The sequence below is a fragment of the Falco rusticolus genome, chromosome 1 (genome assembly GCF_015220075.1).
Source record: "Falco rusticolus isolate bFalRus1 chromosome 1, bFalRus1.pri, whole genome shotgun sequence".
NCBI classification, from domain to species: domain Eukaryota; kingdom Metazoa; phylum Chordata; class Aves; order Falconiformes; family Falconidae; genus Falco; species Falco rusticolus.
In genome coordinates this window covers 16,462,131-16,489,807 of record NC_051187.1, presented here as the reverse complement: position 1 = coordinate 16,489,807, position 27,677 = coordinate 16,462,131, and the positions used below count along the sequence as shown (strand labels likewise).

The 27,677-nt window shown below is 49.7% G+C and overlaps 1 protein-coding gene across 2 annotated transcripts; it reads left to right on the top strand.

The window, feature by feature from the left end:
- The first annotated feature begins 6 nt into the window (after positions 1-6).
- On the top strand, positions 7-27,606 carry DHRS11 (dehydrogenase/reductase 11). 2 transcript variants are annotated; one of them, XM_037371171.1, is made up of 7 exons: positions 7-156; positions 15,203-15,412; positions 21,367-21,461; positions 21,903-22,032; positions 22,720-22,812; positions 23,457-23,522; positions 24,503-27,606. In XM_037371171.1, exons 1-7 carry the CDS (start codon positions 25-27, stop codon positions 24,542-24,544), a joined length of 768 nt encoding a protein of 255 aa, XP_037227068.1. In that variant the 5' UTR covers positions 7-24; the 3' UTR covers positions 24,545-27,606. The 2 variants fall into 2 exon arrangements, with proteins under 2 accessions (XP_037227068.1, XP_037227061.1); XM_037371164.1 differs by lacking the exons at positions 23,457-23,522; positions 24,503-27,606 and having other exon boundaries at positions 22,720-23,442.
- The last annotated feature ends 71 nt before the right edge of the window (positions 27,607-27,677 follow it).

Sequence of the window (27,677 nt, the reverse complement as noted above, 5' to 3'; positions counted from 1 at the left end):
GGCGGCGGCGGCGGGGCCGGGGCCATGGAGCGCTGGACCGGGCGCGTCGCGCTGGTCACCGGCGCTTCCGTGGGCATCGGCGCGGCCGTGGCGCGGGCGCTGGTGCAGCACGGCATGAAGGTGGTGGGCTGCGCCCGCAGCGTCGACAAGATCGAGGTAGCGGGGCCGGGGGCCGAGGGTGGGCGGCCCCCGGTCGGGCCGCGGGCAGCCCTACGGCGGGGGCGTCCCACGGCGGGGAGGGGCTCGGCCGCCGCCCCGGGAGGCCTTGCCGCGGGGTGGGAGCGCTGCCGGGGCCGGGTCGGCGGGAGGCGGGGGCTGGGGCCGGCGGGGCCGCTCGCCCTGCTGCGGGCCCGGTGCGGGTGGGCTCCCCCCGCGGGTGGGCTCCGCCGCCGTTCCCGGCCCGGCGGGAGCAGCTGTGCCCCTGCGGCGCGGGGGTTCCCGTGGCCGGGCGGGCCCGGAGGGGCTCGCCACCCCGCAGCAGCAGGGCCGGGGGTGGGAGTTGCCCCGGGAGCAGGTTCGGTTGGGGTTGTTTTTTTCTGAACTGCCTTTTATCGAGGTTAAAAATGGGTTGTGAGGAGCGGGGCTGGGTGCGGGGGGGTGCGGTGCATACCGGCCCACGGCGGGTGCTCGGGCGATACGGATGTTTCTACGAGTTCGTGTTAAAATCGGGCTCCAGACCTTCCCACGTTGCTCACCCCTACAATGAGCATCTCAAGAGCTAAGCCTTCACCCACCTCTAGAGCCAGTACCTCGCCGCTGCCTTAAAGATGCTCAGTGTAGTTTCTGTGGGGTCCTTCTTGTCCTTGGATGTGTCTGTAGGCTTTACCGCGCAACGGCGCAGGCTGAAGCCTATTCATTTCATAAGAAGTTTCCTTCTTAAAGGAAAAAAGAAAAAAGAGAAGAAAAAAGTTACAGTCAGACAGCCCAAATATTGTCATCTTGGTTGCTCGGTGGCAGCCGAGCCCGACGAGGTCCATACGAACACCCAGGGTTTGTATTTCCTTAGTAAAGGTGATAAGGACTTGCTATGCACAGTTGGCCACACCAAGAATAAACTGTCCAAAAAATCATGGGAAACGAGGCTTGACATGGTGGGTGTTGCTGAGATATGGGGTTAAATAAAGAAACGCTCAGAGGAATCAAAACTTTTTCCATTCTTCATCATGAATCAGAAAGACTGCTTGCAGAGAGGAGAAAATACCCCAATGTGACTTGTTTAAATGTCCTCTGGGGCTTGCTTCTAATTTTGGACTTCCCAGTGTTTTGATACTGTGGTTTGCAGGGAAAGCCGAGTTCTCCGAAGGCTTTCCCATGTGCGGCCAGCGGTATTTAAGGATGTACTTCCGTAGCCTGGCTTCTTGTAGCCTTGTGGTACCTGGTGAAGGATGTGGTAAAGGATGCTGTTGTTTCCCACTCCGCTCCAGAAAGGACAGAAAAGCCATTTCCAGTATTGCTGTTTCCAATATTGCACTTTCTTTGGATTTGCTTTTGAAACCTTTTGATTTTCTTTGGTAAAGAAAATAAATGAAACTTGTATTTTCCTTCACTACTGCAGAGGAGTTTCCTTCCTTTCTGCAGCCTGAAATCCCTCCTTTCTGAAACTTTCTGGCAAAAATGCGGTATAGATTTAAGAAAGAGCAGTCTTTTAAAGGCTTTGTCTTTTTATTTGAATCTGCACAAAATGCAATCGCATTTTATGTAGGTGATTTGTCTGGGCTGTGTGGTATGTGCCTGTACCGAGCAATGCTGACTGCTCGGCCCCTTCCGAGTCCCTTGTCGCTGTTGCGTTTCCAAGCCTTGTGTCTAACACTGCAGCTGATGTTTGTCCCGGCTTCGTTCTTTCGAGGACTGAATTGTGTTTGCAGCACACGGTTGTTTGTTTAGTTAGATGTTTGGGCTGTGTTTTGCTCCGCTGCTATTCTGGTTTCTATTTGCCGCAAAGCATGTTTCCTTAAAGAACCAAATCCCAGAGGTGCTGCTTGCTCGGGGAAGGGAAGGTGGTGAAGCATGAGGTGGCCCAGGTTCACTCTGGGAACAGGTCTGTCACCTTGGAGTGGCTGCCTGGGACACCTGTGTTGGCACAGGTGAGGCTTCTTGCTGGCTCCTGCTGTGCCTTCGGAGCAGAGTTGTTTGCGGTAATGAAGCTTTCCTCCAGGAGCTTCACCTAATGTGTTTTTGAAAAAAAAAAAAAAAAAAAAAGAGGAAGATATTCAGGCTTCAGACTCATGCTGGGGCTTGGGACTTTGGACGTGGCTGTAAGAAGCCATCTCGAGAAGCAGGAGGTGGCGTTGTGTGCGGGGATGACTGTGCAGCCAGACCTTGCCTAGGGGCTCCTGCCCGCTGGAGGGGCTTTGGCTGTGGGGACAGTAGGAAGGAAACAGGAGGGTCTGGGCCACCAGCACTCTGTAAGCATGTCGTTACCTTAATTAGTTACTGTATAACCAGATCTATCCACAAAATATGCTCATCTGTTATGTCCGGCTGCTGATCTTCCAAGTCAGGGTTGGCTGGGAGCTGGAGGACCATCCCCTGGCAGGAAGCCTCGGTGGGGATTTGAAGGATGCGCTAATTCGAGGAGAGCGGCTCCAGCCGGAGGGGCAGGATGGGGGAAGCGGCACTGATGTTCAGGCTGGGGCGCAGTGACGAAGGGACAAGAGGATAGAAATAGGAAGGAGCTGAGGGCTTGGTGTTGCCAGATGCGAATAAAGGAGAGGTTGGGGCATTGCAGCCACAGTTCCTGCAGGACAGATCTTGTTGCTCTATTAAAATTGAATAATTTGCTAAATGCCATTGTGGATAACGGTGTACTAGAGGAGCAAACCCCCAAAATAAATCCAGGCAGCTTGAAATGGAAAGAGTGCAACTGGTACAGTTAAAAACCAGGAATGTGGTGTTCATTTGGTAGCAGAAAAGCGTATGTTTTCATTAATGTTATGCACTAGTCATCCATTTTAAGGTAAGGTGGCTGAAACCACTCTACATGGTGGTTTTACAACCTACTGTAAACTGGTGACTGAAAGAGTATCTTGTTCTGTGGGGAGTTTAACTAGGGCAATAAATGCTATGTCAAGATTTCTTAATCTCTTGGAAAATCAGATAAGGGCTTGAGGCAAGCTAATGAAGGAGTTGCAAAGTTGTGGTTTTGGTATAAAACCTGTGTCACGACTCCAGTGCTCATTATTTGACTTTTGAAATAAAAATGTTAATGGCTTACAAAAACGGCAAAATTCTCTCTCTCTTTTTTTTTTTTTTTTTTTTTCTTCCAGTGGCTCGGTAGAAGAGCCACATGCTCAACGTGTCTTGAGTTAGTGCTCCAGCTGACTTCAGCAGTATTATTTCAAAACTGGATTTGATTTTTTTTTTTGTCACATCTTTCTACATGCAGCCATGGCAAGCGTGGCCTCCGGCGACTGGGCTTCCCCTGAGAAGCTGTCTCTGGCCGTGAGCCTTTACACCATGGGTTTGCCCATCCTGCAGCCCCGGCTCACGAGCAGCCTCGTGTTCCCCAGTTGTGCAACTTCTGTGAGCGGAGAGTCATCGTGTGGGTCATCCGACAGTAACTGTAATAGTCAGACATCGAGGAATAATTTAAATGGCTTTATTTTACTTTTGAATGCCAGGAGATAATTTAGGTTGAAAGCTTGTTTTAAATGAGAAGCCTGGAGGTACTAACAGCTGTCATAGACTTTTTGGCATGTGCTCTTGCTGAGTGTTTTCTGCTCTTCAGATACCTATGTGTGTTCCAAGTCAGGAGCGAGCATTGTGCTTTTATGAATTAGCCAAGAATTTTCAGAGCCCGTAAGACCAAGCGTTGGTGAAAACTGTGCCCTGTCCAATGATCACCTGCACAGGGACCCCCTGGCTGATCCCTTGAGTCTCCAGCACCCGAGGAAAGTTGCTGTGATTTAATGACTTGCCACAGCTTAGCTGGTGCACGATAGCAGGTTATGCAGTAGTCACACCATCCCGCAGACAAAAAGCAGAGCATCACTTTTGATGGGTTCGCTCCGAGGCTGTTCAACTTGCTTCTTCCTGATGTTTCCCAGAAATTTGTGTTTAGTGTCTGACTTCTTGCAGCAGCACAAAAAAAGGAGGGAGCTTCCCTGCGCATGGGACAAAACATTTCCCCCACGGCTGACAAACCACTCTCTGGTCTTTTATTCAGTGTGATGCAGAAGTTTTATTTCGCAGCGTTCTTCCCCTGGGGTGGGGGAAGACTTGGGAGAGTTTGTGGTAAATGTAGGGTCTGGCTCAGTCGTGGTGATGGCATCGAGGTACTCTGGTGCTTTTGGAGCACAGGAAGGTGTGAGACAGGGAGCTGCTTCCAGAGAGTTTGCAGCTGATGCTTGGTATTACACTCTTCTATAATAAAATTTAATTTAATGTATTTTTATATTTATTTTTATGTTTTTAGAGAATGGCAAAAGTGCTGGCAGGAGTTCCCCCTCCGACTGCGGTGTCGGCTGCTCTGGAACAGGCAACACCTGATGCTGTTGCACTCGGTTTTGTTTTCTAATCCTCCAGCAGCTCGTTCATTCCTTTGATACCTTGCTGTAGGGTGGCTGGGGCATCAGTCACTTGCTTTATGCTATTTTATTTTATTTTATTTTTTTTGTTTTATTTTTCTTCAATGCCTTCCAAGTGTGGTTAATTCATCACTTAGAAGAGACTCCTCTGAAGAGGTGCGGGAAATCAGCTGGCTTCTGCAGTCCTTCACTTCGCTGCTGGAAATAGCTGAGCTGCCGGGTTGTGGCATCAGGTTGGAGTGTCCAGAGCTGGTGGCTGTAGGGTGCTGGTGGGTTTATCTTGTATGGCTCACCCTGGGCTCCCAGTCTGCGATGGGAGCGCCTTGGGTCCGCTGCAAGCCACGTAACAAAGCGTGCGGCTGCTCCCGGGGGACTGGTGAGCATCCCCTGAAGCGGCGGTACCTGGCTGCTCTCTGGGATGTTGGTGGGGGAACCTGCTGCCCTCTCCGTGCGGCGAGGCTGCGTCGGGGGGATTGGGGCCCTCAGGCGATGGCCTGCCGTAAGGCGTTGAAGAAATCTAATCATAGATGCTGTGTTCTAAAAAAAATATTTTTTTTTTCTTTGTTAGGGTGTGGAGAGTGAGCTTTGCAGGAAGCAGTAAACGTGGCTTAGCATACAAGGTTTAACCAATTAATTCTAATGCATTTGTGACAGTTATTGATCAAAGGTAACATTTATAACCAGGGACTGCATTGTCAAGGTTAGATCTTGCTCAAGAAACAGCCTTTGATAAGCTGAGCTATTGATTGCAGATTCGAGCAGTCCAATCTCTGAAGAGGTTTGCGCTCTCTTCGTTAAGCAATGCTGTGGCGGTGTGGGAGGAGGAAGAAGCCGAGCCTTCCTCGTGGGAGCTGCGCATCCCAAATATCCGTGTGCAGGCTGGCCCGTCCCCACCACCCATCACTGCCCAGGCTATAAGGTGCAAGGGAGGCTCTTGACCCCTTCAGTCCTCCAAGGCGATTAATTAATGGCTAAATAGTTTCGTAGTACCCGAATGTGGAATTTAATTGCACTGGGTACAAATCATGTTGATGGTGTAGAGGTCAACTGGTTAAAATTTTGGCATCCCCCCTTTGGGTGTCTTGTCCGTGGGGTCGAGCTGTGGGTGTCCCTGCAGTGCTGGGTGTCTGGGGGGCTCTGTCCGTCTGCCCTGCGGCTGGGGCTGCGTTTTGGAGGGCATTCCTGAACGCACAGCTTTCACCTCTGGGCCTGTGTTGTCTTAATTGTGCGACTTAAAGCAACGTGCTCGTGGCTGAAACCTGAATTTTGGTGCTTGGCTCCCACCCACCGGGCAGCCTGGCTGTGCCCACAGGCTCTGCAGCTCCTGGCCTCCCCGTGCCAAAGGTGGGTGAGCCGCTGTCCCCAAAAGCTCGTTGAGGACCTCATGGCTCCCCAGCCCCTCTTACCCAGACCTGTCGCTCTCGTGGCGTGCAGGCTGCAGAGCTGTTAGGCTGTCTGGTAGCCCAGTGAATTATTTTCTAAGGCAGGAGGAGCAGCTTCAGGCAGGATAATCCCAAGGCACAGTCCCCTGTAAATGAATGACCTTCAGAATCTCCTTGGCCTCTGGAAGGGCTTGTTTTGTGTTTGGTGAAGGCCTTGCCTCGGGGATGGTGGGTACTCAAGGCCTCTGAGGTGCTTTTATTGCCGCTTGTCCCTGACCAGGTCCTTTCCTGATGAATAGGAAAGAGATCCCATAATTGCTGTCCTGAGTAGTGGGAACAAATGCTTCGCTGTCCCAATGGTTTTGCACAGCCTTGAAGCTCAGGCGGCATGTGGGGGAGGGGTTGCTTTTAAACCAGGTTGGATTTATCCGCTTTCCCCCAAAATGTGCTTTTAAAATGTCTTATTTCAGCCGCCCTCCCTTCCCTGCTTCTCTTCTGTTCCCTTTGGCTTTGCGATAGAGCCGTGATAGCGGGGTATGTCATGGTCGCAGCCCTAAAAATAAGTAATAACTGAGCCTTCCCTGGGATTTTGGAGATGCAGTGGGGTGCGTGGTCTGCCTCTGCCGTGCTGTGTAACAGGGCAGACCGGGTGGCTGTCCCGTGCCTCAGTTTCCCCGTGTAAAACCCTGGAATGGTCAGAGGGCTGTATGGGAGCAGCGTTCAGACACAGGGCGGGTTTTCTGGCCTGTGGTTCGGCTTTGTGGAGGGTGTCCCAGGGCAGGGAGGTCCAGGCACAGCTGGCACAGTGTTAACGGTAGTTTCCTGACTGAACATGGTTATTTTGCCTTTGCTGGTCCTGGGAGGGTTTGTGCCCACCCCGCTTCTGTCGGGTGAAGCGGGAGCAGAGGGCCTGCGGTCTCGCTCCTGCAGCCGGACTTTACTCCCTGTTGGGCTCATGCAGATCAGCTGCGGCTCTGCTCAGCTTAACTGGGGATTAGCATCAGCGTAGATGTGAGCAGCACTGAGCCCGCTGCGGCCGGTGGCATTGGCATCAGTACAGATGTTTGATCGCGGCGCCCGCGCTGTGCGGCGATGGAAGTGTTAATCCCTGTTGGCACCGTCCCTGCTCCGACTGCGGCTGGGCTGGGGTGTGTGGGAGCCTCTGTCCTGCATGTCGGTGGGTCATGAATCTGGGGTGTATTAAAATTCAGGACCTGTCATCTCTGTTTTGGTACCGGGGAGCGTTGGGAGCTGGTGGGGAAAGGCCTGCTCCTCGCCCAGCGCGTGTTAATCTGCCTTTTCAGAAGAGGATTCGTTGAGGATTACACAGGCGCAGGATGGGAGCCGATGAGACGGAGAAATGCATGGGGACATGGGGACGAGGACCGCAGGTCTGGCCGTGCCCTGGCAGCAGGAATGCTTGCTGCTGTGTGGGTGGTGCTGGGGGGCAGCGGGAAAACACCCAGCTCCTGCGAGCTGTGGGGACGAGCCAGGGCTGTGCTGTGGGGTGTTGAGAGGAGAAAAGGCCAGTCTCGTGGTCTGGTGGCAGCTTTTTTGGTGACAGTGGTGGGTGCTTTGCTCATGGCCACGCTGACAGGCGTGTTGTGTCGCAGCAAGGTGCAGAGCTTGGCCAAGCTCTGGGAGCCCGGTGGCTGCAGTCGATGCTCAGGTTTTCCTGGGTCCCTAAGCGAGAAGATTATCACCTGCTGCTGTTTTGTCTCACAGGCGGGGATGCTGGGGCTGGGAAGGGGAAAAGCCCCCCAGTGAGGTCGTGACAGAGCTGGGATCATGTCCTGGCTGTCCTCGAGAGTGCTCCTGAGTCTTACCCACAAGGTACGGCGATACATTCAATTATAATGTATGTTATTCAGGGCAGGCGTGTCCTGATGGTTTCCATGGACCTCTGATCACACCCTGGATCTTCAGGGTACCGTGAGGCATCTCAGACCTTCATTATTGCAGGATTTGCTGTCTGATTTAACTAAAATAAACAGATAATCTTTTTCTGACTCCCTGAGCGCAGTGGAGGTGTGCTCGCCTGCGGTGGGGATGACACAGAAGGCATGTGCCGTGATCTGAGGGTGTCAGGCTGAAGCTCAGGCTCGGCTCTGCCCTCCGAGTGGTGTGTTTGCAGGTTGCCTTGGAAATCTGTTGCTGGAATGGGCAATGATCCAGCTTGTGATGCGTGGACTGTTAGGTCTGCTGCGTGCAGGCATTTGGGTGTGTTGGAGCAACGCGGTCTTTGAACCCTGTTTATGAAGGCAGCCAAGGGCTGGTGGGGGACCACGGGTGGCTGCAAGACAGCAGCTTCGGTCTTAATGAGTATTGGGTCCTTTGAGGAAGGAAAGCATCTACGTGCCTGGCTGCGTGGGAACCTGCTTTATGCATCTTGGAGCTGAAGAGCAGGCAGGCACCTATGATGCTTGTTTTAGGATAGTCATACCTCAGAATAAGCAAGAGATATTGCTTTAATGAGCTGTCATCGTAGGAGCAAGCGTATTTCCTCCTCCCCCATGCCAGCCCGTAGCAACGTGATCTGAGCAAGCAGTAAAAAAATAAAAAAGAAAAAAAGTGCCTTCAGCCTTGACGTAAGGAGCGATTGTTTGAATGTCTTAAGGTAGCAGGGACGTTCAGGGCAGCGTAAATGGGACGATTTGGCTTGCGTGTATAACGCTGGGAATTTAAAATTAAGTGAGCTAGGAAAAAAATAAACTTGGATGTTTAACTACTGAGAAAGTGCAGGAAGCAGAGAGAGCTTGGAAAAAACCAACGTGAATCTGGAGCAGTCTGGGGGGACGTTTATCAGTACCAGGAAGATGTGACTGCTCAGGCAGGCTCCTGGTTAGCAGGGAGGCTGGCTTCAGTGCCTGGGGTGAGGCCAGCCGAGGGGCTTCCCTGGGCAACGCTGCGCCCACGGGCAGTGGGTGGACAGGAGATGCCGCTTGGCCCCTCCGGAGCCTGCGGGATGGGTTTGCAGTGTGAAGGGCATGCACCATGCTGATGTTCTGTGTCCAGAGCCTGGGTAGCATCCAGGAGATGTCCCGGACAGCTGATGCTGGGGATATGCCAAGATGTAGTTTTGTGCTGTCTCCAGTGGGTATCGTAAGTTGTGGCAGCACCGTGGGGGTGAGGAGCCTGGCAGGAGGGAGGGCTGCCATGCCGTGCTCTGCAGCCCTGGTGAGGACCATGGTCATGACTACCTGGCTGGGACTGTTACTCCTTAGATGCCTCTCCACGGTCTGCTTCTTGCTGCTGGAAGCTGATAAACAGCAGATAGGTCCCAGAGGTTCCCTGGGGTTTTGTTCCTTTCTCTTTCAGAAAATGAGATCTGATTTTTCTGGGTTATTTATTATATGAGTGCTGATTTTGTGTGCCACCTGTGAGTCTTTGCGAGGACTATGAAGTCAGTCCATTTAGGATGATACAAGGTGAAAAGAAATACATACAGGGACTTAAATTTTGTTTGGGTTTTGATTGCTTTTTTTCCTTTGCCTGTGCCAAGAGGTGGTGGGTTTCTGAAGCGGTGTGAAAAATTTAGTCTCCCTGGTCAGGCAGCCTGTACTTGAGATGTACTTCAGGTAAACGGTCTGAAACTGGTGCTAGTCCTTCTTTGGCTGTACTCTGCTTTGGTATCTCCAGCAGAGTACTGCACATTTGCTTTTCCATTTAAGCTCCCCATCCCCACCGTTCTTCCTTCTGTCCTGGAGCAGACACCGATCTAAGCTGAGGAGCGACGACTGGCAAAAGCCATCAGTGAAAAGCATCAATTTAAAGCTTAGGGGAGGGAAGAGGGGTCGCTTTACTGTTATATTCATTTGAAAACTCCTTTTAGACTCCCATGGAAGCCCTGTCTGGGCACCGGGAGCCAGGCAAAACGAACTTGAAGAAATATGAAGTAATACTCATTATTGAATCACATGCGGGCAAAAAGCCCCAGGTACCTGGCAGCTCTAGGAAGGGGCTCAATGTAATTATCTCCTTTTTAGAGATGGGGAAATGGCTCTGCATCTTGCCCATGGTCACAGAGCACACCATGGAAATCAACCACAGTCTCGTGCTTTATTCACTGTGTATCTCTTCCTGTATTATGCTGTTGCAGTGGCATTAAATCTTAATTAAAAGAAGCTTCAAACTTGCCAGTCAGTAAAATGAAAAGATTTGTAAGCCCCCTGTTTTCTTTCACAACTGTGATGCTGTTCGTTAGGATTTTTCTCCTTCATTTCCTTTAGATAGCAAAAGTAATTGGGGTGTCTTCGGTTTCTTTCCAGTTGGTTTCTTGGTACAGCTGTGTATTTAAGCATAAGCTAAATCAGTAGGATGCAAGCACCTGTGATGAATAGCAGGTTAGATTAAAAATTACCTAATGGTTTCTTCTAGCTTTAATCTCTCTGAACTAAATGTGTCTGGAGTTAATGGGATGGTTTGCCAAATAAAGCCCTACGTGACTCTTTTTTTTCCTCCCCTTAAGAGTCCCTTTAAATTTTTATATCAGTTAGTTTTCTAAAACCATTTTACCAAGACTGAATCTAAATGCATGGCACTGTGCCCTTTCCAAGTGTTGTATGCACAAAGAGCATTAACCCGTTCTTGGGAGAACTGACCTATTCTTAACATAATGTGAGGCATCCTTTTAGAACCTTTAAAAGCAGACAACTAAATAGTATATAGGAAGCAGCATGACCAGATAGTCTCATCTTACTTACATGCAGGTAGGTGCTTAACGTTTTTGGTTTTTTCATTTGCTTATTCATTCATCCAACACCGCTGGAAGCAGAGGTAAATCACTGTGATGTCAATGGAAAAATTGGTGTCTAAGCAAGAGGCACACGGCAGCCCACGTGTCTAGTGTGTGCTGCCGTACTGACTCGCTGTATCCCACGAGCAGTTTAGGTGCCCTCTGTGGAAAGCTGGCCTTTCATGGGAGTTGCCGCGTGCTGTGTTCATGCGAGGTAGCAGGTCAGAATTACAGGGACCAGGGCTTGCATCCGTGGCAGTGGATGGCTCTAGGTTAAACATATTAACACGTAGGGTATCTATTTCTTATGTTGTGTTATCCCAGTTTATACCAGTAGCTACAGCACCCGGCTGTCTGTTGCCAAGCATCTAGTGATAATGGTGTGGAACAGAGATGCTCAGGTCTTGTTTCAAATCTTCACCTCCAGCTGCTGGAGGCGCACCGACCCTCATCTGTATTGGTGTTGCATTACATGGTCACTCTCAACTTGCTTATGAAATCTGGAAAACCAGCTTTTTTTCTTTTTTTCCTTCCCTTCTTGTGTGTGTGGTGTGCTTAAAGTGGAATGAGCATTAATTGAGTGACTTAACGGATGCTCTGAAAAAATATTGCAAGCTTCCTAATTCAGAGAGTTGCTTTACATAAGTCTTCTCTTGCAAACTTGCCCGCAGTTGATGTTTCTTTGAAGAGCCTGTGATGACTCTTTATCTACAGAGGGTTGAAGCATGTTCAGTTCCGCCTGAGTGTCAGTGGTGTTCGGCACTTCATTTTCAAAGAGAATTTCTTAACACAAGTGTAGCCTGAAAGATGAAAGGATCCACGTTGAGGCTTGTTTCAGGCGGCGAGACACCAGACAGAAGAAGTATCTTGAGAGATACTTAATTTCTCTGGTCAGTTGTAGCAGAGGAGCCTTTCTCAGAAAGGGCTTTCTCTTCGGTACATCTAAGACATAAGCTAAGGAAATTGACTGGGGCAGCAGGATGGGCAGCTCCACCACGACAGCCACTGCTGTCCGGAGCATCCCTTGTTTCATCTGCTCCTTCATCGGTTGTTGTGCTGCAGCCCGTGGTAGTTAGACCCTGTCTGCCCCCATCGAGAGCTGTACTGAACAGTGAAAGGTTTCACTGAATAGTGAGAAATGACAGCTGAACATGGAGACAGAGATATTAAACACGGCGTTTCCCTCTGGGCTGTAGATAAGCTTGTCTGTCCTTTCCTGTCCATGCTGACGGGCCCTTCATCCTTCCAGCCAGCTCTCCTGGAACGAGTCCTCTTTTGGGAGATACATCCCAATCCCTCGTGCTTGTATTTCTCATCTTTTAAAATCATTGGTGTCGCTTGATTCAAGTTCAGCAGGGTTGAGTTTGGCTGGACCGGTTCCTGCCATCAGCTCTAAGCTTTCCTCCCAGCAGCTCTGGGACGCACCGTGATGCTCAGCCTCGGGACGCGATGGGGGCCCTGCTTTTGCTTTCTGTGTGTGAGTACGCTGGCTTCAGAAGACAGCACCCCACCTTACCTGTGACGAGCATTGACATCAGCAGCAAAAATTGGAGGCACCACTGGAAAGATAACTCAGCCCAGCCCTTGTTCAAGCAACCTAAACGCAGCCTGGCAATTGCAGGAGGTGCCAGGGCACCAGCCCTCTTCCAGGAGCAAATTAAGACCGTACTCCTGGCCATGACCTGGTGAACTAGGAAGAAAAAGTGCCAGGCATGAGCCTTGGTACTTTACCAGGAAATACTGAGTGGGGTGGATCCCATAAGTGGGGTGCTTGAGTTTGGGTACTGGGACGGAGAGCACTTCCAAGCTGTCACCTTGGTGCCAGGTTGTGAAGAATTTGGCTGAAGGCCCCTTGCCCATTTTTTCCTCCTTTATCTTTGCAGACACAAGGCCCTATCCCCAGAGTGGTTTAGCACCTTCCAACAGCCCTTCATACTGCTTTTAATTTTCTAGATGCTACTCTTGCAGAATTTTTCCCCCAACTGTTTTCTCAAGTGTGTACACTAGTCTTGAAAAAACTATATATTTTTCTACTATGATCAGCACATAATCAACAAGATTGCATATATAGCAAAGTGAAACCAGCCCCGGGAGGGTACAGAGAGGTACGATTCAGTCCCAGGGGGACCTTTGTTCTCTGTTGGGCAGAAATACTGTCTAGCTCAGCCCAAGCAGAGCTCTCCAGAGAGCGTGATGCTGTTGGGATGTATCGATCTCTGGGCTGAACTCAGCATGTCTGTCCCCTTCTTGCCTGGTGCTGTGAGAGCAATAATAATAATTCTTGTGTTACTGCAGTGCCTTCACTGAAGTGGTACCCAGAAAGGAGAGTGGCTTCTGGACCAGACCCTTGGACCTGCGCTGGATTCAGCTTGTGGGCTCTGAAAGCAGTGGCTTGCTGTGAAAGGCAAATCAAGAAAAGCTTAAATGCTCTGTTCAGGGACTTGACCCAGCTCAGCAGTGGTGTTAGGTATTGAGAAAGGCTGAAAAACATTTACCAAACAGAGCACTTGCCCCAGGGTAATTAAAATGAATGTGCTTGGGGCACAGAGAGGGGTTTGGAGGTCCTGGCTTGGCTGTTCCTCTTGCAGTGAGGATGCTGAGCCCTGCTCTGTGTAAAACTTGGCTAAGAGAAAGTTGGTCATTGAAAAAGCCACTGATGAAGAGCACACTTTATGATTTGGAGTTGGAAGCCAATTCACATCTTCAGGTGGATTTTAATTTTTTTCCCCTTTTTGGATTTTGCGGATCTAAACAAGTTGCCAGCCTTCCTCCTTACCCTTAGGCATACGGCCACCCTGCATTGTGCTGACTGGGGGACAAGAGAGCCGATTCTAACAAAACTTCAGGGGTCAGAACCAGCAGGTTTCCTGGGCATGCTGGCATCTAATCTGCAGGATGGAATGCGTTGGAGGCCAGCTGGATGGGAGCCGGGCCCAGGCTTTGGTTTGGCGTTTGCCCGGTCCCGTGGTGATGAACTGGTGCAGCCCCACAAGCTCTCCTGACAGCCTGCGCTGGGGGAGCAGGTGCCGTGCTGTCTCTGATTTTTTTGTTGTTGTTGTTGTTTTCCTTCTCTTTCCACTTTCCCTTATGTTCCATGGTTGTTTTTTTTTTGTTGTTTTCTCCTCTGTCTGATGTTTATTTTCTGGCAAACACACGCTGCGAGTGTCACCGATGCTGGGTGTTGTGTGGGGCAGGTCTGCCCCTGCTGCAGCTGCTGGAAGATCAGCTCTCCTGAGCGGAGGGGACAGGGGCCCGGGGGCTTGCGAGCTTCCCCGGGGAGAAGGACACCTTCCATGCTCGGGTGTGTCACTCCCGCTTCTATGAGAGCGAGCTGTGTCTGAGGCCAGCATGGCTCTCCAGGCTCCTCCCGATGTCGGTACAGATGGCGGGGCTGGTTTTAGCATCTGCCTTCTCCAGAATGTGCGAATTTCTCCCATGTGTCCTCCTGGAGGGCCAGGAGGGGCTGGGCCAGTCCGGGAGGTGATATGATACAGCAGGGATGAGATGCTACACCTGACAGCAAGCAAAAAAAGTCAGATCCCTCTGGTGTGAGCTTCCCAGCGGTGTTTCGGGTGCTCCCAGGTGCTGTGGTGGGTGCACTGGCTTCCCTGCACCCTTGTTGCTGGCTAAGGCAGGTGGGCTTGGCTGTTCAGAGCTGCCGGCATGTGCAATCACCGTCCCAGGTCCTCTGCTTCCAGCCAGGTGACTCCTGTGCTGGGCCTCGCTCCTCCTTTTATAAACGCTGTGAGCTGCAGTCCTTGGTATGCAGGGAGGAGCTGGGAGGAGTGGGAAAGCTGCCCCTGGCAGGAGAGCTTTATTGCACCCGCTGAAATGTCACGTTGGTGAAAGCACCCTGGGCGATGGCGTTCAAGTGATTTGGTGGACGTTTGTAGCCAGAGTCCGTCTCTCTGCAGAAACCAGACATCATGTGGCTCTCGCTTCACACTGGAAGCTGTCACTGTCGCTAATATGACACATCAGAGATGAGATGCTGCTTCTCATTAGCATCAGGGGGTAAAGGGCATCCTCCAGAGGATTTGGTGTGGTGGCTGCCACATCATTAACACGGGCAACCAGCAGCAGCTCTTGGCCTTTCATTTGCTTTATATCATCTAGTCTGATAAAAGATCTGAATGCCTGGAATAATTGTTGATAACGGCTAACGAGGAATTGTCGGGTATGCGATTGCCACGTCCTTTATCCGCGCAGCAGTGTGGCAGACTTGCCGCCTGGTGCCATGGCAGTGTTTGTTTGTATTTTGCCAGCACTTGCTTGCCTCGACCTGTATTGCCAGAGTGATGGATGAGCACAGAGCGTCTCCTCAAGTTTAATAACTTAAAGGCTGAAGCACTCAGACTCTCATGTATATCGATATTTCTTCTTTCTTAATTAGCATTTTCAGTGATTCTTCCCTAGTGTCTACTTTAAAGGCAGGCTCGCTGGGAAGCCTGCCATGTTTTCTTAGCCCTGGGGTGTGTTTTTAAGCAAGTGGCTGGATAAGCTACTCCAGGAGGAGAGGAGGCTGATGGCTGTTTACTTCCTTCCTTTCTCTTCCTTAGAAATTGGCAGCAGAATGCCAGAGTGCCGGCTACCCGGGGACCCTCATCCCGTACAAGTGCGATCTCTCCAACGAAGAGGAGATCCTGTCGATGTTCTCCGCCATCAAGACGCTTCATCAAGGAGTTGATGTTTGCATCAACAACGCGGGGCTGGCTCGCCCGGAGCCCCTGCTCTCAGGGAAGACGGAGGGCTGGCGGACGATGATAGATGTGAGTACTGCCACTGATAGAGTGGGAACTGGGCTAGATTTTAATTTTTTCTGGCCACCGGCACCATAGTCCCATCTACTTATTCCATGTGTGCAGAGCTGAGGACCTGCTTCCCCTCTGGCTCTGACATGGCCTGGGCTTGCCGACTGGGAAGTGGAAAGACATCATGCACTGCTGAGCCACATGCCTTCACCTTGGAGTATGAAAACGCTCGATACCTTCAGTAGCATTTTTTCCTTTAGCTCAATGGCTTTATAAAGGGTGATGAGCCTTGCTGCTTTTTTTTGTTTCTTCAGTAAAATAGGAAATTGAATGCCAAGCACTGGCTTTTGTAGCTAATCCTGTTAGTTGTAGCAGTGGGTTGTAAAACGGGCAGATTCTTTTTGGCTTAAAAAACTGTAATGTTTTTTGTCTTTTTAGCTTAATTTTCTGCTCGTAATCTGGTTAGAGCTGGATGTGATCGAGACAATTTCATATGCCGAACTGGGAGTTTGTGCAAATGGTCCATGCTGTTACTAGCAGCGCTTCTCCCTGGGTCTTGCTGTCCTGAGGTGCTGCTGTGCATCTTTTGGGGACTTCACCATCTTTTGTCGTTATGGGATGGCCCTTTTCTGCACATAGCAGTGGCAGCCACAGCAGTGGGACCCCAGGCCACTTACTGTGCCCTTGCAACAGCCCTTTTGTACTGACCTTCCTGCACCTCTGGCTGGTGAGAGGCTGAAACAGGAGCTTTCCCCTCCTGTACTACCTACTTTTGTGCATGAAAGCCTTGTCCTCATAGAAACTGGAGTCAAACTCATGGCTTTGAGTAAGCCTTGCAGCACCTCCAGCAGCTGTGAGAGCTTGTCCCAGTGAAGTAAAAGACACGTCTATTTGAAAAGCTGCTCCAAGCTGTAAGCTCGGGGCCGCTGTGTCTGACAGCGGGTTCAGCCAGGATCTGTCGGCTCCTGCGGCAGCTGGTGGCTGTTCATCCAGAAGTAGTTTCAGGGGCTGTGTAAAGCAAAACAGAGAGGCGCATTGAGGCCTCAGACTCCTGCTGCCAGGGCAAGAGCTGCCGTATCCTGGCTAATTAAGTTCTTGTTAGGATTTTGGCTGGTCTGCTAGCTGCTGTGACTGCAGCCAAAGCAAGCTCAGCTCAGCTTTGTTTGCCCAGCCAGGCTTTTGTGGGTTGCCCAGCCTGGGTCACTGCACAGCTACATCTCCCCATCCCTGGTTGCCATGGAGTCTTTAAAGAAAATTAAGTGAAGTGTAGCTGAGGCTGAGCTGGTGTAAAGCAGGGCACTTCCCAGCGTTGTCTCGCTGCAAGCCTGGCCCTGTGGGTCACCTGTGCCTTGTAAACTCATCCTGGTCACTGTGATCATGTCTTGTGTGAATGCCTCTGTGGATGCTGCGCATCCTTTACGCTTCTTCATTTTTGTTCTTCTGACCTTTTGTTTGTTGTAAGGCAGTCAGGCTGGGGGAGACACGTGGCTTTTGCCAGCTGAAGGCCTTTCTCTTCGTGCTCTCTTCCTGGGCTGCTCAGGTGGGAGCGCTCCTGTTACCTCACTTTCCACCACCTTTAGGAAGAAAGATTTGGGAATGAGGGTTGTCCTGTGTGACACTCCAGTGTTGGTATTTATGATGGCTCAAAGTTTGGGAGCCTGTGGGATCTCCTGTCCTTGTGGGTGCTGCTGTGTTCACCCCTTGGAGTTGCTTGGGGGTGATGGGTGGGGTGGGAGGAGAGGCAGGGTGATGCCTCCACAAGGGCAGCATTATGAAACCAGGCTGGGAGCATGTTTTATTGCCAGAGGTGATCTGTATGGCTGTATGTGCTGTCACTGCTTGGCAAAAATGCTGGTGTAGCTCTGGGAACAGACTGAGTTACCCAAACTTTCTTCCTGTACTGGTAGATGTTTTCCTCTTGCCAGCTTCCCAGAAGCTGGTGGGTTTGCTCTTGACTTGTGTGTAGTTGAACAACAACTTGCACCCTTAATGCAAGGGTGATGCCCACAGCCAGTCCAGAGCCAAGTGCTTCGCCCACCTCAGCCTAGGCAGCCTGACAAGCCTGGGCTTTGCTTTTTAGCCTGCTGGTAAGTGGTAGTAATAGCTCAGGGTTTTTTGTTTTGCTGTGTGCCGCTGTTTTGTGGCTGTAACCTTCCTGCTTGAAAATCTCGCTCTCCAAACGCGGCCGTGGCTGTGCAGGCACTGGCGTCGCAGTGGGCTTTGGGGAGGAATCTGCAGTGACAGCTCTCCCCGATGTGGCACACCAGCCCCAGGGAAACACGCACCAGGCCCGTTCCTCCTACATGCTCTGAAGCTCTTGGAGGGTCAGGACGAGGGAAGGTTGCCAGCACCTTTCATGGGCCACTGGGCTTTGCAGAACTGAGCGGGAGCAGGGAGGCTTCTTCCAAAGGTCCCTTGGAGAAAGGTCTTAAAGAGCAGCGCAGTTTGAGATGCTGTTGGAGAGTTTCAGCATGCTACTGGGCTGCCAGACAGGGAAAGTTTCTAAACAGCCATCGATCTATTGATTTAGGAGGCATTAGGGCCTTAAATTAAAGGCATTTTTTCTTTTTGGTAAATCGATTTTTGTTTCCATGCATTTTTTATGAGCTTTGAGGCTCTGTCTCCTTCCAGTTTCCCCTTCCGTAAGATTCCTTGCTATACAAAAATCATGTTATTTACTTATTCCTCCTCCTTTTTTTTTTTTTTTTTTTGTATGTTTTGGTTCCTTATTGTCTGGTATTTATTCCCAAGGGAGGAGCTGCTTTTCCCTGGGCTGCAGGAATCTCATGTTAGGAATCGTGTCTCTGTTGCTTTACAGCAGCACAGAGCCCAGCGTTGCCAGCCAGCAAATTTGGTGTGTGTGTAGGAGGGAGCGTGCTATCACAGGCAGGTTCTGAGCCCGTCATCTTTTGGTTTGCAGCTTCCCCCTTTTCCTCTTTATATGTTTGTGAGGTTGTGAGGTTGACATGAGGCTGGAGCAAAGTCCTCCAGCTGTCCTCGATCCGCACAGGAGTAGCCAGGGCTGGGTGCTATGTACACACTGACTGCAGGCTCTGGGATTTGAACAGCTCCTTCACGTTTTACCTACTGACCTTTACAGTCAGGAAATCAAGCTGAACTTTCCATTTGCACTGTTCAGGGCACAAAAGACTGCAGCACACATCCTCTCGCTCTTCGAGATGCTAAATGGGTTTGATTCTTCTTGGCATTATTCATTGACCAATGAGGCTCTGTTCTTCTTGGTTTTATATACCATCTGTGCAGAGATATGTTTTCTGTAACCTGCGTTTTTATGTGTGCTTTAGGAGCTGGGGTACTCATTCTGATGCGTTAGAAAAGGCTGATTCTGGGAAGTGAAATGCTCAGCGCTTCCAGGAACAGGATCTTTTATGTTTTCCCAACCTGCAATTGGAACTCATTAATTACTAGAAAATGCGCCTTCATTGTTTCTGTTGTATTAGCACAGACACGCGGCAGCCCCGGACCCGCTGCCTTGTGCAGCGTGCTGTGCAAAGGCGGAGCACGGATGTGCTGGCTGTCTTTGCGAAGGGATCTTTGAACCTTCCCTTCTGACAACAGGAACGAGGCTGGAAAATGTGTTGTTGTGGATATTTGTAACAACAGCCTTTGGATTGTTTCTCACAGTGATACAGCCCTAAGACTTGCACGTTTTCCAGGTGTGTTTTTCAGTTCCTGAGTGCCTGTTCCACATTTTGAAATGGGATTTCACCCAAAAACCTTGTGGGTGCTATCAGGAAAAGGCGGCGAGGCAATCCCAGCTCAGCTGCCTTCCAGCCAGTTGTTTTGTTGTACCAAGATGCTTATCTTACAGGCTCTGGACTTTCCCATGTGGCTGTTGATTAGTATCTTGCTTTGCCAGTAGTTGTCAAAATGTTGTGAGTCTACCCACGCAAGGAAGCATTGCTCAGTGTGACTCACGGCGTTGGAGCTGGGTCTCAGGCTTCAGGCTGATGTTACCCTCTAGTGGCCTAAGGAGAAGGAGTGGAATCGGGGAGCTACCGCACCAAAGATGCGGTGCCTGGTGGGTTCAGGGTCTCCTGGGGCAGGGAGGAAAGCAGGCGTGTTGCTTATCATGAAGGCTTCTTATACTACCAGGTGCCCAGATCTGTATGGGAAAGGACTGGCTCCTCACTTGGTTGGTACATCAGACTGGAGCAGGTTACTCCTGCTTTCCTTGCCCACCTTACTGTGAAATCCAAATGCCTTCAGATGCCCTGCCTGCTCTGGGCTTCGCTCCAGTGCTGAGGTGCCACTTCTGCTGACATGTCTGCTAACTTTCTTCCTTGTGCAGCCAAGGTAAATCTTCAACCTGGCGCCAGGGAATTTATCTCTGTAGTTCCAGGTATGATGACTGAGATACCTGGCAGTGACTGTGTGCTTAACCAAAGTGCACTTGGATGAGGATGAGGACTCTACTTTGTTGTGTTGCCTGGGTACTCCCAAGATCAGATAAGCATGCTATTTATCTGTTGCCAAGACAAAAACTCACAAGCACAGCCTCTAGTAATGAATAGGAAATAAGGACCAAGACAAAAGCAGTGACCAGAAGATCCTTCAGCTGACCCCGCTTATCTTTTGTGTGCTGCACGGTAATTGCATCTCTCAAATCCATCCTTCTCTGCCTCTTAACTTTCTGGTCTCCAAATTAATGTTCCTGTCTTGCATGTCCTTCTGTGCTAGCAAGTCCTAGTTAGCCTGCCCCGTTCTTGTTTATAAGTTTCACAGCGATGATACATCCCTTGCTCGCTGCCCACATGGCCTTGTTCCTGCTTCTCCTCCCGTTTATTGCACCTGACTTCTGATTCATCAGAAATTTCGTTCTTCCTGGATATTTAGTTCACAGGGGTGCTTTTAGACCTGTCTGGCCTGCTCATTTCGTTAGCAAAGTGACATGCCATTAGGTAGGACCTGCCAGTGTGTCCTGCCTTGGAATGGCTGCAGCCTTTCTAGAGGGCTTTAGCAAACGCTTTCTACCTTTCAGCCACCTTTCTAAATCTAAACCACCATAAACTTCAGCAATTAACACTGCTGCTGAGCTGGCTTGCTCATCAATCTTGCACGTACCTCTGGGTGCTGTGTATTCCAGCTGGGGGAACTTCCATGTCTCTGTCTTCCTGGAAACTTTGGCTCTGTGCTTTATGGTCAGCAAACGCTGAAGGCATCTGTGCGTTAATGGTGGCACATTGCAGGGGCGATATGACCGAGTTTAACCAAGCCACGGTGTGCTGGGGAGCGCTGGTCCAAAGAGCAAGAGCCTGGAAAGCTCTGCATCCTGTGCTATAGGACTGGATAAATCGCGGTGTCCTTTCTTCCTTGCCTTACCTGCTTAGAGCTGAGGGAGATGCCAGCAGGCAGTGTGACAGGTCGGTGGCTTTCATATCTGCAGGGTTACTTGCCCACTCTGGCCTTCCCCGTGGCACGATGTGATCTTTGGCTTTGTTTGTGCGGAGGAAGCTCTTTGCTGGCTGTGTGGTTTGCAGTGCCGCTGAGCACCTGGCGCTCTGACAGGCAATATCTGGGGATTTCCTTGTTAACTAGCTGACCTAATTACCTGCTGTTAGTGTCCTATCAGCTGCCCAAACACCAGTGTGCTCAGTGCTGTACAAAATAAACAACGCTGTCTGCTGGAGGCAGTGCTGGCTGTGGGGCGGTGGGTTTCTTCTCCCTTATTTCACACTCCAGCCTCACGTTTGCCCCTGGAACAATTCAGCCCATTTTTTCTGGCGGAGGCCAGGGCTGTCTCACAGAGCTGGGTATGTGTGGCTCCCCTGCCAACCTCTGGGGCCTGCAGCCCCAGCTGGGTGGCAGGCGTGTGGCAGGCGTGTATGTGCATTTCCCTCTCTTGGCCTGCGTGGGAATTGCCGTGGGTCACAGGCTGGAGGCAGAAGCTGCCAGGCAGGGTTGCTGGTCTTAAAGACCAGGTCTCCTGGTCTTCTTTGCTCATCCCTCAGGTCAATGTGATGGCTGTAAGCATCTGCACCCGAGAGGCCTACCAGTCCATGAAAGAGAGGAACATCGATGACGGGCATATTATTAACATTAACAGGTATGTGAGGGGGGAATGTGGGATCAGCTACGTGGGCTTGCTCCTCCCTGCCTCCTAGAGAGGACTTAAGCAGTGGGCTGGTGGTGTCCAAGGAGAGATTTTCCAAGGATTGTGATGGTTGATTTTTTTCAAACCGCTTTTTTTAACCTCTGCTGGTCTAAATGCAAGAAAGACCTAACCACAGAGAAAAGGATAATGCCAACCACTTGCGATGGTGCAAGTTTGAAGACTGAAGCTTCTTGACCAGCTCCAGAAGACAGCCGGGTCCAAGGAGCCTCTGGTGGTGTGAGTTTCCTGCAGGAGAGGGGAATTCCTCACGTAGCCACCCTGTCAGCCTCTCCTTCTGTGTTTGTAATGCTGGTTTGAATATCCTGTTGGTTTCTTCTCAGGACCCGGCTTGCCGCCCACCTCTCAGCGCTTTCCTTTCTGCTCTCTCCTCAGCATGAATGGCCACAGCGTTGTGCCACAGTCAGTGGTGCATTTTTATAGTGCCACCAAGTACGCGGTTACGGCTCTCACGGAGGGGCTGAGGCAGGAGCTCAGAGAAGCAAAGACTCATATACGAGCTACAGTGAGTACCGTGGGCTTCTTCCTCTCTCCTGCTTTGTGGATGGTAGAGAGCTGGCCGGCTTTATGGGGCAGAGGTTTTCCCTTTGGGAAACAGGCAAGGAATTGCAAAAATAGTACTCAGCACCCTGGGGAACATTCGGGTCCTGTGCCCAGCTGCCCCTGGCCACCTCCCTTTCCCAGGCAGAGGGAGACCTGGGGTACAGAAGGCATGGCAGCAGTGAGCTGCGTCAGGAAATAAACTTTTTGGGTACACAAAGTGGGGAGCTGCCGGTCAGGGAGCGAGGGGGGCTCATGGCAGCAGAGGGGGGCGGTCAGTGGGGCTGTTTGCTCTCATCCAGAGCTTGCATCTCTGGAGTGATGTATCCAGAAGTTAATTTGCATTACAAGCTTTTCTGTCATTTTCTCTGCTTCTCTGCCCCTTTGGAGCGTGAAGAGGGAAGTACCCGTCAGCAGTCCCCCAGAGGTTCCTGCCACAATAATCATTAAGGCAAAGCCTGCTCACTTAAACTGTTCCCCTAGAAAAAGAGTGGGGAAGGAGGACAATAGAATGGGGGCTGTGGTTTTGGGGGCTTTTTCAGCACTAAAAAGTTTCTTTCTCCTTTTTTTTTTCTTGCTTTTTTTTTTTTCTTTTCATTCTTTTAGAAGGGGAATTACAAATCCTATTAGGATGTGCTCTGCTTTTTTCCAGTGTATATCTCCAGGACTGGTGGAAACGGGATTTGCTTTTAAACTTCATGATAATGACCCCGAGAGAGCTGCTGCAACCTATGAGAGCATTCGGGTAGGACAAAGAGAAATGGAAACGGAGGGAAGTGGCTCTGATTGTAGTTCACGTCTCTTTCCTGGCGAACGGCACAAGGAACTAGTTCTGCAGAGTGGCCCGGTGCCTTCCAGGATAAAATCAGCATCTCCCAAAGTCTCAGCACTCAAACCTCACATTTTGCACTGATATTTACGCACAATACAGATTTTCATTTGGGTTCAGTTTCTGACTGCCTATATTTTTCCTTTTGTTTTGATGTTCCTGTAAATAAATCAGTCAGCTTTGACATTTTGCAGGCTATGACTTGAAGATATAATAAGCAAACATGCCTGCACAAGAAGAAATGCGAGAGCATGTTGTCTTGCAGGTGGCTAGCGCAGGATTTCTTGTGCTTCTCTGGGAATTTTTGATAAGGATGGCAATGCCTGACCTGGCAGAATTACTGTGCCAGTAGTAAGATTATTCACAGCAAATGGTGAATTATCAGCACCAGACACGTCCTTTGTTAAATTTTCAATGGATTATTTTTTTCCTGCTTGCTTGCATCTTTTTGACATGCCCCAGTGACACTGTCGAAACTCATTATTGATGGTTAGGAAAGGAGTGATCTTGTGGTTAACTTTGAGGTGCCCTTTGACTGAGTCTCTTTCCTGTCTTTCCAGTGTCTCAAAGCTGAAGATATGGCTAACGCTGTCATATATGTCCTCAGTGCCCCACCTCATGTACAGGTAGGCTGTGGCTGGGCTGGAGGACTCTGCTGGGGCGGGGCTGAAGGCGGAGAGGGTAACTGCTGCCCTGACATTTGCTAATCAGGGTTGCAGCCACCATATCAGCTGTGTGCTTCGAGGAGCCTGGGCTGGGGATTAGCAGTGAGCACCTTTGTTTACACTTCCCTTATGGTAGCTATGGGATGGCACTGCTTGGGCTGCTCACAGCCCTGCGGATCCAGCAAGGGCTGCTTGGACCCCAGAGAAGGGCTGCGCAAGGCAGGGGGAACAGGAGGGATATGGGCATGTTCTGCCCCTTTGGATGGATTTGCTGATAGTTTTGCAGCTGGGTTGGGTTCTGCCAGTTACTAAATGATGTGTTGGGCCTGATCCTGCCGAGTGTTGTGCACCTCCCCAAGGGTGGCGTGAGATGCTCGCAGTGCCGGGAGGGACTTCCCTCCTGTGAAACATGAAATAAGTGACCAGCTTTGAGCTGGAGCCAGGAGGAGGCAGGAGCAGTGTTGTAGTTTAATATGTGCAATGTAAAAGTTCCTGTTGCAAAAGCAAACTTTGATCGTGAGAGGTTTAGCAGCCCCTGGCGTGAACTCTGCTCCTTGGAGCAAGACGTGGCCATCTTGACACTGGATCACTGACCTTCTTGTCCTAAGAAGATAAAAAGTCTTGCCTGTGGCTGGTCAAGCAGTGCTTCTGCTTGACCCTTTGTGAGCGGGACCAAAGACTTGAACCACGGGAGTTTGTAATCAGTGTCATCTTGTACCTTTTCTGTGCATATTTGTGCTTATATTCCTTGCGCTAAAGGCAGAGCAGCCGCATTCACTTGTATTTCTTTCTAGTATCTCAGTTAAGCAGGCTCATTTCTAGTCACGGGAGCTTTCTTCGTGTGCAGCTTGCCACTGTAACGGTGCAGCATGGAAGTGCCCAGTGCAGGATTTAAAACGGACTTCAGCACTCCAGTAAAATCCTGTGTTGGTCTCTTCTAGATTGGAGATATACAGATGAGGCCCACGGAGCAGATATCATAGCAAATGAAGAGGACCGTGAGCAGCGCAGCGTATCCACTCCACTTCGAACCCTCTGGCAATCTAGGGTTTCGTCGGCTGGCTAGCAACGTTTTAATCAAGTACCAAGGATTGTGTTTGAAGAATTATTTTTCTCTCCCTCTCTCTGAGCTGGTGCTGGTGCTGAGCCAGTTTTAAAAAAAACATGGTAGTGGGTCTCTTTCTCCCCCACTCCTTTCTGAAACTGCTTAAAAGAGTAAAATGTATTTGAAACTAATGCAGGGAAGTGGTTTGTGGAAGATTGTTGTCTCCAGGCTGGTTTATTCTTCCTTTTGCTTTCTTTTCAAGGTTTGTTTGATCTTATTTGCTGATGCTGTGTCTGGACATAGGTGAAGTGGCACAAGACGTTTGCCAGCTGCAGTGTGCTTAGGGTTTGAGATTTACAGTGGATCTCATACATGAATCCATCTAATTTTGGGGTTTATTTTCATCAGATTGATTACTGATGGTAATGATGCATGTGATATTTTCTGCTTCTTTCATACTCCACTGCTCTAAACTCGGTGTAGAATCTCGCCCACCTCCCCACACCCTCCTTTCCCATTCACATGAATCACACCTGCCAAGTTTGAGGAAGTATAAATGTGTGTGCTTGCTATTTCTCTTTCTTTCTAGGTAGGTAGGTAAGTAGTTGGAGGAAAAGAACCTGCACTTCTGCAGGTTAGAATGATCATCTAAGTGGCATAGTTACAGTAAGAGTGAGTTGTTTGGTATTTTTAATAAAAACTAAATGTGTGCTGTCTTGTGATCACCTCTATCCTTGGTATCATCTCCCAGCACTCTTGATGTTTTTGTATGTGGTATTTGCATGCATTGACACTTTTTCTGGAAATAGTGGTTGGTCTTAGAAAGATGTATGGTGCTGTTTAAATGCTTGGTGCTGACCAGTTGGAAATGTTGAAAGTTTGTTTATATGCAGAGATACAAACTTGGAGAGAGAGAGAGAGAGAGAAAGAGAGAGATTGAAGTGAACCATGCCGAAGCTATCCAAAATGAAAAGATGTTAGTAGGGGTGTTTGCCTACAAAGCAGCAGGTAAAAGGTCTGGTTCAGATCTCATATTAGTTCTGCGCTGGTGCTGCCCCATTGTTTTGCTCTGGATTTATTCTAACTTGAGGGAGAAGAGAATCAGCCGCAAAGCTGATACGTGCAGCACTGGAGACCGCTTGAGTTGTCTCACAGTGTGGCAGAAAGACGTCTGTGTGTCGACCAACTTGCTGCAGAGCTATGGAGCTGTTAATGTACATGTTGCCTTAAGGTTGCAGACTCGCTCCTGCTGTGCTCTGGACTTTCTGTAGCATTTCAGAAGGCAAACATTGGTTTAGGTGGAGCAGGTATGGTCAATTCGTCAGGGTGGAGGATTGGGAGCCAGAGAAACTAGGGTTGGATTGTTTTGCTTACACCATTTTATGCCTCTGTGGGAGGTCATCTGTGTTACACCACCGTAAGGGAGACCAGATTTGGGCCACTATGTCAAGAGTTTCAACTCCCTGTATAGCCTTGGGCACATCACTTTACCTCTCTGTCTCAGTTTCCCCATCTGTAAAATGGGAATAATAATACTTGCCTACCTCACAGGGGTGTTGTGAGGACTCACAAACTTTTGTAAAGCACTTTGGATATGAGAAGCGCTGTGTAAGTGCTGAGTGTTGATATGAAGTATTATTATTACTTAAATCTTGTGATACATAGAATTCCTTGTGCCAAAGGTAAGCGACTGTAGAAGGATACAAGGAGAAAACTGGTAAAAAGTTCCTTCGTAATGGAAAAACAAAGGCAATTTGCCCCTTTTTTTCCTCTTTATAAATACATGCTCACGGTGTGTTCTGTCCATTCCTCATCTGTCACCAGTTTCTACTGGCAAGTACACATAGCCTCATCTCTGGATTTGGCCTTTTAATTTACTCTGAGTGAAATTCATGCCCTTTAGGTGAAGGCTTGCATGACGGTAACGCCATGCCCTCCTCCACCTTGCTGAGGTGGTGACTTTGGGTGGGCTCTTTGCCCAGAGCTGGGTTTCACCCCCAGCATTGGGTTGGGTTAGATCATGTCCTGCAAGGAGCAGCCAGTCCAGGTCTGCATGCAGCCAGCCATCCTCCCTGCAGCAGAGAAAGAGCCTGCGCCAGCTGGAAAAGTTCTTTGGTCTCTGTGCCACCATGATCCTCAATTCAGAGGCACTTGGCTAAGGAAGTTTCAAGCACTACTGTGCTTTTTTATCACGCCCCTATGATGTTCAGCTAGACTTGTTATGAAAACTGGTGTTTTCCATAGGGCGTCTTCTGCAGGAGCTTGCTGAAATTCAGCAGATGCGCTGTTGTTGTGCGGTGTGTGCCATCTTTTTAAGATGGTTGAACTAGGAGTTGGAGGCCAAAAAAAGCGTTGAGAAATTAGGAACTTTTGAGCAGAAAAACAAATGAGCAGGGATGTGGGTAGCACTGGTGAAATATATGAATAGGTGGCCGCAACTGTGTACAAAGTTAAGTAGATGTTGAAATGCACAGCTGAGGAGGGGCTTAACTTACCTTTCTGCTCTGTAAAAGGAGGCTTCGGAGAGAATTGCTTAAGATGTAGGGCCTTGAAAAAGGGCCAGTCTGGGTAAATTGCTCCCTGCAAATACAACCCGGCTGACCTGCAGCCCTGGAAGTTTGTGTTGGTTCTCCACCCCATGCCCCCCCCCCCCCCCCCCCCCCCCCCAACATTTGTAACCTTTGCAAGTCTATAAAATAACCTTGAAATGATATCCAGTATATTTTTCCATTTCAAATGTGTTTTTAGAGGATAATTCCTGCTGCCTGTTAACTTCCCATGTGAAACGCAGCCTGCGGAGGGGTTTGTTACGAGTTGTTTGGCTGCTCTGCCTTGTGTAACCTGGTGGCACCTTGAGCCACCTTCCTGGGATGAGATAGGATTGGCAGCACAATTCTGAGGCATTTAAAAACCCCAAATAAGAGGGTGAATTGTGTAATTTATCAGTAGGTTTCTAATTGTGAACTGTAAAATAAAGAATAAAAAGAGAGGCACACTGTGGTTCTTTTGTTGTGTATATTGTAGTTTTTGTGTAAAAACATAACATCCTTTTTACTGTTCACAGCTAAACC

What these genes read in the sequence shown, in the direction of transcription:
- DHRS11 (XM_037371164.1), top strand. Translation starts at nt 25, where the DNA reads ATGGAGCGCTGGACCGGGCGCGTCGCGCTGGTCACCGGCGCTTCCGTG. An exon ending in CATATTATTAACATTAACAG is followed by an intron (nt 21,462 to 21,902) that starts GTATGTGAGGGG and finishes CTCTCTCCTCAG; the next exon opens with CATGAATGGCCACAGCGTTG. An exon ending in AGACTCATATACGAGCTACA is followed by an intron (nt 22,033 to 22,719) that starts GTGAGTACCGTG and finishes GCTTTTTTCCAG; the next exon opens with TGTATATCTCCAGGACTGGT.